This window comes from Camelus ferus, chromosome 32, assembly GCF_009834535.1.
Source record: "Camelus ferus isolate YT-003-E chromosome 32, BCGSAC_Cfer_1.0, whole genome shotgun sequence".
NCBI lineage: Eukaryota > Metazoa > Chordata > Mammalia > Artiodactyla > Camelidae > Camelus > Camelus ferus.
The window spans coordinates 12,633,893-12,646,201 of NC_045727.1; the positions used below are offsets into that span (position 1 = coordinate 12,633,893).

The following is a 12,309-nucleotide window of genomic DNA, read 5'->3' on the forward strand; positions in this document are numbered from 1 at the left end:
GATTCTAAATGAGCCCCTGTGTGGGATGGGCACTCGCACATGGGCAGGACACAGGCATGAGCAAGATGTGCTCTCTGCCCTCAAGGGGTTCAGACACATCTGGAGAGGCAAGCTATGTGTATGAGGAGAGAAACACGAGAGCCGCACTTAGCACATGGGGGCTTAGTGTGACCTGGTTCTGTCCATAACCTGCTGTGCACCTTTAAGTAGGTCTCTTAGCCACTCTGGTCCTGGAACCCAGCAAGAGTGATTGCCACAGGACATTGGAGATGGGGCTGCCATCAGTAAAGGATTCAGAGGGGGTGGGTGGGTATAGCTCAGTGGTAGAGCATGCGCTCACAGGAAGGAGCCCCCAGAAGCCCCTGCCCGCCCCCCCGCCGCCATCTGGACCTCTCATACCCCATCAGAATCTAGTTCAGGGTGTCCCAGCTTCAACACGACTGACATTTGGGCTGAATGATTCTGTTGTCAGAGCTGTCCTGTACATCATACAGCGTCTAGAAGCACCCATCAGGTGCTGATAGCACCTTCTGCACTTGTGACAGCCGAAAGTGTCTTCAGACGTTGCCACATGTCCCTTGGGGGTCAAAATCCACCCGCCCCACCCCCTCAGTGAGAACCCCTAGCTTCTCCTGTTCTCCTCCAGCGCTGTAGCCAGGAGCTGGGAAGACAGAGGGGGTTTGGAGACAGCGTCAGGACGAAAGTTTCATAGGTTCGCCTCAGGCGGAGCCCTCCCCACCCCCTAGGCTTGTGTCTACCCAGGAGGAGACGCAGGACAGAAGGCCTGGAGGAGGCCGAGCTCCAAGACAGCACCTGATCACACCTCCCAGATGCTTTTGCACTGGGCAGGAGGAGAACCAAGGATGTGAGCTACTAGGGTTGGATGGATGCACATCAAAGGCACCAGGGAAACATTTCTCTTCTGGGATGCCAAGGGCTTAAAAATAAAAATTTCTATTGCTTAAGAGACATCTGAGGATTAATGGGGATGGGGGGAGGGTCACAGTGGGAACTGGAGCCGGCTGCAATCAAAGTGCACAAAAAGGAGGCAAGACCCAGTTCCAGTCACGGCTGCAGAGAGACTGAAGGGAAAGCCACCCTCCTCAGTGCTCAGCTTCCCGTCGGTGGAGAAGGGGAAGGTCTGAAATCTCGTGGTCCCCCAGGTTTCTCCCAGACTTGCTGCCAGGCAGAAAGTGCTCAGAGACAAAGGAGCCTGCAGCACCCCATCTCCCCTTGCCCTCACAGGGAAAGAGATTTCCTTCTTGGGAGGACCACGGGCTGATTCACTGAGAACAGATAAATCTTGCTGCAGCCAGAGATGCAGGTGGAGGTCCCATCTAATGGCTGGGAGGACTGAGTTCTCGGCACCGGCTTTGCCCCCATGACCTGCACATTCCAGGCCAGGCTCAGGGCAAGCATGAAGGCCAGGAGCTGCCTGAAGTCCTTGCAGCTGAAGTCAGGGGCTGCGGATCAGGAGGAAAGGAGCACCTGCCTTCCAGAGAGGAGCGACCCGCACCCTCACCTTCCTTCCAGAGCCTGAGGCCACACCCACACCTGTACCCCAGCAGAGCCGCACCTCGCGTGGAATACGGTCAGCTGCACGGGACAGGGGGGCCTCTGGGACAGAGGAGAGGGTGAACTTCACCAACAGCACAGAGCGCGGAGCCAGGCTCTGGGTCCCACAGACCTAACATCAGCGGCTGTCAGCTGTGTGGCCTGGGGCCCCCACCCTCATCTGGTCTGATGGTCATTGATAAGATTACAAGATGAAAAGGCACGTAAAGTACGCTACTGTCCAGAACACAAGGAAGGGAACGCTCAAGAAATGGGGCAACCATTATTTCACACATCTGAGTTTCTGGGTAGCCGAGGAGGCCTGTAAATTGGCTTCTTTTCAGTCTTTCCTCCCATGTTTTCCACTCTAGCAAAGCCTCACAGGTCTCCTTAGTGTCCAGGTGTATATCCTGTACTTATTTCCTGCAATCCCCGAAGTTTCTATGACTTTGACAGGTCTCTTCTGACAAGCAGGAGGCAGGCTCGGGTGCCTCCCCAACACAGCACCTGGCAGTGCCTGACCCAGCTGCTCAGCCCTTGGGGGTCCCGGGCCCTGGGAGGTCCTTGCAGCTCTGTCAGCCCCGGCTGCCATCCTGCTGTCACTTGTCACTTCACCCTGCTCTTGAGTTCCCTGCCTCTACTCTGTTGCCTTCTGCTGAGTGGCCTCTGCGCTGCTTCGGTCTGAGAACCAGATTTCCAGGGTGGTTAGGATTGCGTGTAAAGCGGGAAGAAGCCCGGAGAAGGGGTCTGGGGCGGGGCTTCTCAAATGGACCGCTGATAACTGCATCACTCGAGTGTGTCCTTACAGTGGAGTCCACACCTCCTGAATCAGCATCTCTCGGGGAGGCTCTGGAATCTGGGATTTAAGTGAGCTCTTAGGCACAGGAGCCTTGAAGAACCCCGGGTAGGGGACTAAGACAGCAATGTCTTCTGCCTTGAAGCCTCTTTGGCTGATTTCTTGTTCCTTTGGTGAAGGGATGCTACTTTGTCTCGTTTCTTTCCCCATCATGGTTTTCTGCACCCCATGTTCTGTGTGGTTCCTCACCCCAGACGCACTTCCACATCCAGGAGGCTGACTGGTGCCGCCCCAGGGATCCAGGGGCCTGTGTGCATCCCTCTCCCCTGGCACAACCACGAAGCTGAGAAATGTCTGCAGAGCTGCTGGCCTCGGGCCACAACCCTGAGCCCATGGGCAGGAGCCCGGAGGCCCTTCTTCCTGCCCTTGGCAATGAAGCGCCTTGGCCAACAGGAAAAACTCCCAGCAGGGGTTCTTGGGACCCAGATAGGGCAGAACAACCACAGCAGTTAGAGGAGTGTGGCCCTCCAACCCAAGTGGGGACACTGGGCTCTGCCTCTTGACTATTCTGACTGCTACACATCCTACAAAGCCCCAGGCTGCTTGCTCCTTAAAGACTGCCCTCTCCATCCCAGCCTCTGTGGTTGGTGCCCATCTGTCACAGCCCAGGGCTCAGGGTCCAGGCCAGTTGTCTTGTCATAACAGCTCATGTTGAGGGAGGGGCTCACAACCTCCCAGGCACTGTCTTAGCTCTTCACCCACGTTCTCTCGTGCAATTTTTACAACCCCAGAGGGGCATAATTGTCTCATTTTTCAGACAAGAAAACCAGGGCCCTGAGAGGTGCAGTGACTCCCTCAGGGTCACATGCTGGCAGGTGGCTCTGCTGGAGTCTGGATCCGGGCACCTGCCTCCTCAGCCTGCCCTCTCCCTGCCCCGTTACCGAGTGCCTACAAGGCACCAGGTCCTCTGGCCAGTCCCACCTCAGCCTGGGGCAGGTCACCGTCTGTCCCTTTATCTGGGAGAAGATGTAGAGGCTGGGTCAGATCTCCAGGACCTCCTCTGCTCCAGGGCTCTGGTCTCACTGGACCCCGCCCCCCCGGTCTCCACCCGCCCTGGGGCGACCCAAGGCGTGTCACTCATGAGTCTGGGCCTCAGCGTGTCACTTCTCACCATGATTAAGTGCCTTCCAGGATTCAGCTCAGGGAGCCGGGTCTAGGTGACCTCTGCAAGGTCGCTCTTACAATTCGTGTGTCCCTCCCATGGGCCGGGCCTTGTGAGGGGCCCCTGCTGCCTGCACATGCCCCTTTGATCTCACTCTTTCCACTGTCACTGAAGAATGTGCCAGAAGAAATTCCCAGCTGAGTGAGCTGAAACAGGTCAGCAAATAATGAGGGCGTCACAAGCACGGAAGAGAAATACACAGAGGTGTGAGTGCAGGTGTGTGTGGGTGGATGGGGCTGGGAAGGAAGCTGAGGCCACGTCATCCCTATTTAACAGATGAGGAAACAGGCTCAGGAGACAGAACCAGCCTTGGTTCTTGCAGCTGAGGCGGCAGGGCTGGAATTTAACCCCAGGTCCTCCTACTGCTTTTCTCTTTCCACTAGGAAGTGGTTATCACACCTACACAACTGATGGTGGGCTTGCAATCCGCACACATTCTCCAAGTCTAAGCAAGCCACGCCCTCCCCGAGGGCTGGCTCTGCACCTGGGCAGCCAGGAGGGAGGGAGGGAGCAGTGGGAGGACAATGGAGGAGGAGGAGAAGGATTCGGTTTGACTCCAGGTTCTGGCTTGGACAAGTGGGTGGAAGGAGGTGCGGGGCAGAGAGGAGGGCTGCGGGAAGCAGTTCGAGGGCACGTGAGTTTCAGGTCCAGCTCCGAAGGGTGGGCGACCCAGCATTTTAACTTGTCGGCTGTCTCTGCTCCCACACAATCACCCACGGGGCCTCCTGAGTCATCTTTGTAAGAGGGAAGAGGGCAGAAGGCAGGGACGACTGCTGGCCTTACATGCAGGATACCAAGGATGCCAGGTGACTGATCTGAACAGGCCAGCAGCTGCCGCGTCCTGGCACGACCACTCGGGAAGCCAGCACAGCAGCATGGGCAGAGGACTCCCGCCTTCACTTGCTTACTGCCTGCTAGTCAGTTAAGTCCTCTCATACCCACCTGTTTCGCAGGCTCCATTACTTGGGAGCTCAGGTGGTGAGGGGGTAGATTCGGACGTGACCCCCAGTGCTTGGCCCTCGAGTCCAGCTCGTTCATTCACCCTACACACTTAGCCAACAACCGCCCCTCCAGCATCTACGATTCTGCTGAACATTTAGGAACAAAAGGATGAACAAAATAGGCAAGGCTCCTGACACGTTGAGCGTAAGGGTGTGGTCAGAGAAGGACGAGGTGCCGTGGGAAGATGTAACCAGGTCCCACTGAGCTTCCCTGGACAAGGGACCTTTGAGCTACGAGCTGATGGCTGACGACCAGGAGTGAGTGAGGAACAGCGTTCCAGGCAGTTGGAACAGCATGTACAAAGGATCTGAGCCACTAAAGAGTTGGTGATGTTCCCGCTGGTTGAAGAGATAGCACGGGACCAGATCATGAAGCCACATCTGCGAGTTTTCAAGTTCAAGTCACCAGAGAGGTCTACGTAGTAGGGGGCACAATCAGAGTGATTTTTAAAAAGGACTCTGGCTTCCAAGTGGAGAAGGGCCTGAGGGAAAGCAGAGCCATGGTGGGAGGCCCTCCTGGCTGTGCAGGGGGAGGAAGGAGAGGAAGGGGTGAGGGCCAGGCTGAGAGCAGCAGCCAGGGGCCTGGGGGAGGGGACGGATTCACAGGCTACTGAGGAGACAGATCAACAGGGGTGGAGGAGAAGTGGGGGCATCTGTCGGGTCCTTCCAACCCTGGCAGGTGAGGGCGGGCGCTGAGGTGGAGGGCCCTGCCGAGTCTTATCCCGTTAAGCAGTGCGTCCTCACGTCAATCACAGTCAACAGAAGCTTTCCTGGGACTTTTCTCTCTGCTCAGGAGGCCCGCCTGAAACTCTCCTCCCCACCAAGGGCCTGCAACAGCCAGGGTCCCCAGGTGAATTGTGAAGTCCTCCCGTCTGTGGCTGCCTCACTCGCCATTAGGGCCTGGTGACGGTGCATAGCTGCCCAGCTGAGGACGGCATTGCTGCTGCGGGAACCAGGCTGGGGGCAGAGAGGCCACAGAGGTGCTTTATTCCTGCTTCCAGTATGTACAGGTATGTACAGCTGGTGTCAGCCTATGGTACACTATTTCACAAAATTATACATCCTGTGCACACCCCTTCCCGGCGGGAGGCGGCTGATTCTGCTCTGAACAGACCATGGACGGCAGAGGAAAGGATGCTCATGGGTGCCACCTGGTCTCTGAGGACATTCCTGAGGGCTGCCCGCCCCCTCCCCAGCGCTGAAGCCCGCCTACCTGCGAAGCCTCCTCCTGGGGTGGATGGACGCTGGGGAGGCGGCAGCCCCGGCCCCACCCCACACCGGGCCTGCCTGACCTGGCCGGTCCCCACCCGGGCGGCCGTCACGGGGCGCTGGCATGCATCCTCTCCAGGCAGCTCGTCCAGAAGGCCACCAGCCGGTTGTCGCGGTTGACGCAGAAGTCTGTGAAGTCCTTCAGCAGCCGGTCGGCAAACTTCTCGTCGCCCGTGGCGCTGGAGCGCCACGTCTTGGTCAGCATGGTGTTGTAGGCCCAGCTGTAGCCCACCCGCTCCTCACAGAACATGTTCTGGTTGCTGGAGCTGGTCGAGTTCCGCCGCCGCCGCGGCTGCCCCGAGAACTTGCGCTTGGAGTAGGGCAGCTGCAGGAAGACCGTGCCTGCGGGCGGAGGAGGACGGGGTCGCGGCCACCGGGGCGGGGCGGGGCGGAGGGCACCAGGGCCGGGTCCTCCCAGGGTCACCGTCCTGCCGGGCCACCCCCACCCCCCGCCCACCCACGCCCGCGGGCCTCACCTGTGACATGGATGTACTGAGGCTTGTTCTCCGCAGGGAAGTTAAAAGCAGCGGCGGAATATTTATCTTGTACAAACCCAAACCTACGGGAAGGGCAGGGAGACACACACATGATTACGGCCTCCTTGGCTAAAGGCACGAGGAGAGAGGGTGGCTACCAGGACTCTCCGACAGCCCGGGTGAGGGACCTGGAAAGACCTCTTTCAGGTGGAGCATTCAGGCTGCTCCTTTCTAGCCTCACCACGTCCCACCCTCCACCCCTTTAGTGGCTCCCAGCCCTCCTCCTGCCTGGCCCCCTTTCTTCTCCAGGTGGTCAAGAGCCCCCTCCCTGCCCCTCTGCCCCACGCAGCCTTCATCTCCGCCCAGCCACCCCAACTTCCGCACACCCCGAGCCGTCCCATCCCCTGAGCCATCCCCGCTGTGCCCACCCCATTCCCGAGAACTTCAGCTCCTCTGGGGAAGGCCCAGATCTGAATTCAGCTGAGCCACACCTCTCTCCCTTCCTTCACTAAGCACACAGTAGGTTATCAATAAAGGCTTTGCATTGAAACCAAGTATCTTAATTGAACTCCTTTTCTTAAAGGGAGGAATACTAATCTGGAACTCTGCTTCACGGTGTTCTGGAAATAGGCAGGAGGGGCCATTTTTCATGCCTGGGTCGTTCTATTCCTGGTCTCTCTATTTCCACAAAGTGCACTTATTACAGCTCCACCTGCTAAGTGCTGTGAAGGACGTGCTGGCAGATGGGCTCCTGCCCTGAGTCTGAGGGGTTTGCGGAAAGAAGGCATGATGGAGGCAGAACTGAAGCAGGTAAGATGCTGTCTCCTGTCCCGGGCTGAGCTCCGGGGAGGTGCTGTGTTGCATCCTCTCTAGAAGCTGCCAGCTTTACACTGGCGCTTGATAATTATTTACTGAAGAGCACAGGAAGTTAGACACATACATTAGATGGGTCGGCAGACACGCAAGGCGAGCTCATTGCCGTCGGTTGTTCCATCACATGCTGGAGCAGCTCTGAGGTTTGCCTTTCCTTCCTCCCCATCTTCCAATCAAGACTATTTACTCAGCACAGATCAGCCTGACCTGCTTACAAACATATCAGTTGGCTAGGGTCTTCCCAATAATAACTACTGTCTCCTGAGGGCTTCCAAGGAGCCAGGACCACAGGAAACCCTCTCAACAACACTGTGAGGGGTGAGGACACGAAGGCAAAGCCACCCCAGGACTCGCTCACACTTCCTCAGCCAGACGCTGGTGGAGGCGGAGGGGAACTGGGCCTGTCTGCTTCCCACATCAAAGCCCTTTCCCACCCGCTTGGGCACTCTGTTGCCCCAAGTGGCACCCCCTTCTACTGGAAGGAGGAAGTCGGGCCCCAGGCATCGGTTTCACAGCCTTTATCAAGCATGGAAGAAAAGGGCAGAGTATGGTCTAAGGCAGGCCTGGGCCCGCTTGAGTGAGGGAGGCTGAAGAGTCTGGACCTTGTCCTGTGGTTGTGGGGTGTGTGCTTGGGGCAGGTGTGTGCTCAGTGCGGGTGTGTGCGTGGTGGGGCCGGGGGCAACAGCTGAAGGCACCTGAACAAGATGATACGACACTGAAGCAGGGACAGGAGGCTTCACTTTCGCTATGATTAACATGAAGTAGCAACTGGACACTAAGTTAGTGATGTTCCGGAGACAGAGCTGGACCAGACTGCGGGAGAGACAGCTAAGCCTAGGACAGGCTTTCCCTGCCGCACACAGTCAGTACTAGTAAGCACCTACTGAACTTATCTATTGCTTCCTAACCACTTATTGTCTTTTCCACACACATCAAGGGGCTCTTGACAAATTCTACAGTTTTTCATCTCATGTCATCTCCTGGAGAGTTTGGCTCAGGGTCTTCTTGGAGCATAAGGACAGAGCTCTCTGCTCTCCCATTAACTGGAAGAAGAGGTAATCGGGTCTGAAAGACCACAGTGGTAGGACCTGGAGAGGTGGTGCTGAACTGTGAAGCCAAGGCAGAGGGACTGTCGGAGATAAGCAGCGAATCTGTCATTGGGGGACTGGGTGCCTCTCCCCCGAAATGACACAAACTTGGTTTCCCTGTGGTCACTGCCATTCGAGACAGACACGGATGCCTTCCCACACTTCCCTCTTGCTAAGGGACAAACCTGTGTGCAATGGCTTCCTGGAAAAGGTGCATTCGATCCCAGTATGTTTCCGGTTCAAAATCTGAAATGAAACAAATAATAAATGCCAAGTTGTGATCCCAAGGTCTGCAGTCTCCCCAGGCCGGGCCTTCTGGGTCCTTCACTCCTCTTGGCAACTCTCCCCTCTTGGAGCCTGAGCTCTGCTTTTCCGCAGCACCTGCCTTCAGAAGGACCAGCCCCACCCCCAAGGAGGGCCATCCTAAGAGGGTCTAGAAAGGGTGTGAACATGAGTCCCCAGTGACCAGCGTGAGCTCCCAGAACCTGATATTGGACACCCTTTCTGTGCCCAAAGCAGAAAAGAACATGATGCTAAAGTTCAATCAAAGGAAAAGCTTTAAATGCATGCTATTTGCTTCTAAGGAGAAAAAAAAAAAAAAAAAAAAAAAGACCAGTCTTCCATTTGAGGAGTGGGGAAATTGAAGCAAATAAATATAAAAATGATTTCGGGAAAAGTGATCAGCAGACAAGTGCCCACCCCCGCCGCCGCCTTCCCGCTCCAGCTGAGGATGGCCAAGGGTGTGTGTTGGGGGGGAGCACGCTGAGGCGGCTGTCACGCAGCAGAGGCGATGGCCCAGGCTGCTCTCGGGATGCAGGTGCTGCTGGTTGGAGCAGCAACCACATAAGACCTCGTCCCAGACACCAGGGGTGCCTGCAGGGCTTTGTTGCTCTTTCCATATTTGGAATTTTACATCTAGGATAGATTTGAGGATTCTGGGTAATTGAAGAGTAGAAAAAAGACTTTGGCTTTCACAGGAACACACAGACCTGGCGCATACTTGTCGGTTTTTAAGATTTTGAATTCTCTGTTATCAAAAGGGGAGATGACAGGGAGAGAAGTGGCACAGAAGCAAAAAAAATCGATTTTTAGACTCAAGTCCTTATTCCTTTAAACTAGGACTCTTTTCCCTCAGCTGTAACCATGGCAACCAACAAGGATGCTGGTCTCGAGGGCTGGGTTACAACTGACAGAGAAAGCCATCGGCTCACACAAAACCATCCCCCAGGGCAGGCCCCCTGAGCACCCTGTGCTGTTACAGTGAAGGGGGAAAACACGGGAAGGTTCTTTGGATGGTGTGGGTGGAGACCCCCCCACCCCGTCCTCTCATATTAAAAACAGCAGGATGAGGCGGTGCCTGGCTTAAAGCCATCAGATATGAACATAATCACCTGGCATTTTAGGACTGCAAAAAATCCCCTCTTCCAGGGGCTCTGGGGGCTCGCCTGGAACCCCAAGTCTCACTTAAAACACTGTGTCTCTACCAAGACATCTTCCAAACAAACAAAGAACATCCGGATGGGAACTTCGGGACAAAGGCTGTTTGCACCCCGGAGGCCAGTTCCCTGCCACCACCCGTGGCACAGACTCACAAGAACAGGGGAAGAACGCATCGTCTTTGCCATAAAAGCTTTCTCCTCCACACTGATAATTTCTGTTCCCAAGAAACTGAAGGGCCCCAACATACCAGTAGTAACACTGGTTATACAAAGATCCCCTGTGCGCTCACGAGAAACTCTGTATGAGCTAATTACACCCTCATCGCAACGAGCGCTTGGTGATAAAAGGTTTGCGCTGAGTGAAGGCACCTGCCCTCGGAGTCTGGGGGACGAGGATGGAGCATCAGCCCTGTGATCTCCCGTTCCCAGGGTCTCCCTGAGCTGGCGAGGTGGCTTTGGCTGCCTCCATTTTAGGAATAAAGCCTTTGAGGCTCAGAGAAATTGAGCAACTTGTCCAGGGTTGTCCAGCCACTGAGTGCAGAACCAGGATGAAAACTCTGGCCCTTGTCCAAAGGCTCCCTCCTTTCGCTGGCCTGTGAACAGCTGGCATCGCCAGACCCCAGGGGAGGCGACCCAGGGGGAGGGTCTGCCTCGTGGGAGGGGCCCTCGGGAGAGGGGGGGTGTCTCTTACTGTCGAACAGGTGCTCGCTGCCTTCCTTGAGGAGGCAGCTGATGTTGAGTGGGATGAAGAGCTGGGCCCGGAGCGGGTCGCCGTACAGGTAACTGGGCAGCGCGAAGGGACCCTCCAGAACTGGCACCAGCAAAAAGCCACAGGAGGTGGCCTTTCGATGCCAGCCTTGGACCTGGGGGAAAGCACAGGACACAGAGCATCACCTCCAAGCTCGTGGCGACAAGAGAAAATACTTCCTGTGGAAGAAAAACCCCAGGCACCAGCCTGTGTATTGACTGGCTCGTTCACCTTTTAACATCCACTGGCCCCAGGCCCCCCACCGGGCAGGAAGCAGCGCGGTGGATGCTCGAGGAACCATGAGTTCACAGCCAGCCCCACTTCACAGCCCAGGCTTCTGCAGCCTCAGGGTCCTCTTGGGAGGAAGAGCCTGGAGAGAGCTATTTCCTGCCTCTTCTGGTTCTATAGGATGTTGGAGGAAGGTCACAGGAGGTAGGCTAAGCCCTTCTAATTTTGTCCTTTATCAAAAATGTATTAGGTCCAAAGTATCAAATAGGAAAAGTATCCACTCAGGCTGGCAAGCGGGACACGACGTGGGTGCAGGATGACGGTGGTGGCCTCTGGCCAAAGTGACGAGCGCTGACTTGGCGGAATGACCGTGCTCTCCACAAATCCCCCAAAGCTGTCCGTCCAAGGACTGTCTGTCTGTCTGAGACTGACCGGAACAAAAGCCACTGGAGCATAAAGTCAAACCTCCCCATCAGTGGCATTTCTTTAGGGAACCGTGGCCATTTTCTAGGTCTTAGGATACTTTTTAAAGCATAAAACTGATGTGTGTACATGTTAAAAGGCTGAGGCATGCGGCTCTGGCACGCAGGTGAATGCAGATGAGATTTATGTCAAATAGCATTTCAGAAAAAAATTTGGGCCACACCTTGACTTACACAAATGACTGTGTTAAAAATGGAAGGTGACTACTCAGCTCCAGGAACCTCACAACAAAACCAAAACCAAAGCACCAAGGTTTCTGCTTGATCAAGTAATCTCCAAGCCTCACGTAATATTTACCTTAATGAAATGTGACTTATCACAAATGTGGACGCTGTCTTATTTTAAGTAACCTACACCAGAGATTCTTAAAACCTTAACCAAATCACAAGAAAGAGATTAGCAGCTCTCAGTGGGTTTTATGTGAATTGATGTGAAAAGTGTATTTTTCAAAGATAGTTGCTGGACCCCTCTGAGGAAATAAGTACTCTTCTTCTGCCAAACTGTCACTTGTGTGTGTGGATGCTGTGGCCGTGTTGTTCTGAGACACAATCAGCTGGTGGGGCTCCCAAGGAGGAGGCCAGCGCCTGAGTCAGAGGGTTAGTTCTGGCTGGAGGGAGTGGACATCCCAGTGTCAAACAGCTGGGGAAGAGCGGGTGTCCCCTGGGAGTTGAGCAGGATGGGTAGCTGGACATCTTTTTCGAGTTGGAACCTTAAAAAAGTACCCTGGATGAGAACAGGTGAGAAGGGGAGAGAGATACACTTTTCACTCTAGACCAGTGATTCCCAACTGGGGCAAAGCTCCCCCTCCCTGGGGACATTAGCGATAGCTGCAGACATTTTTGGTTGTCACAGGAGGGTGTACTACTGGCATTTGGGGTAGAGGCCAGAGACGTTGCTGATCATCCCACAGTGCACAGGCCAGCACCCCCACGACAGAGAACCCTCGGCCCTACGTGTCACCAGCGCCAAGGCTAAGAAACCCTGATCTGTCCCCCTTTCGACTGTGTGAGTTTTTTACTATGTTTAATTTTTTGGAAGAGGCTATTCCAGTAATCCAGATGAAAGGTAACAGGAGCCTAAACTAAACAAATGTAAAAAGTGACATGATTCTCCAGCGAGCACACGCCGCGCC

General features: G+C 55.3%; 1 protein-coding gene across 8 annotated transcripts in view; it reads right to left on the reverse strand.

The window, feature by feature from the left end:
• Nucleotides 1-12,309, reverse strand: part of DEPDC5 (DEP domain containing 5, GATOR1 subcomplex subunit) — an 89,251-nt gene that overhangs the window by 5,676 nt on the left and 71,266 nt on the right. For 6 of the 8 annotated variants that reach the window (XM_032471708.1, XM_032471706.1, XM_032471707.1 and 3 more), the window contains 4 exons: nucleotides 10,410-10,581; nucleotides 8,465-8,525; nucleotides 6,319-6,401; nucleotides 5,532-6,184 (listed from right to left, as the gene is read on the reverse strand). In XM_032471708.1, coding sequence (XP_032327599.1) covers nucleotides 5,892-6,184; nucleotides 6,319-6,401; nucleotides 8,465-8,525; nucleotides 10,410-10,581 — 609 coding nt within the window. In that variant the 3' untranslated portion in view covers nucleotides 5,532-5,891. The other 2 variants (XR_004316683.1, XR_004316684.1) reach the window with 2 other exon arrangements.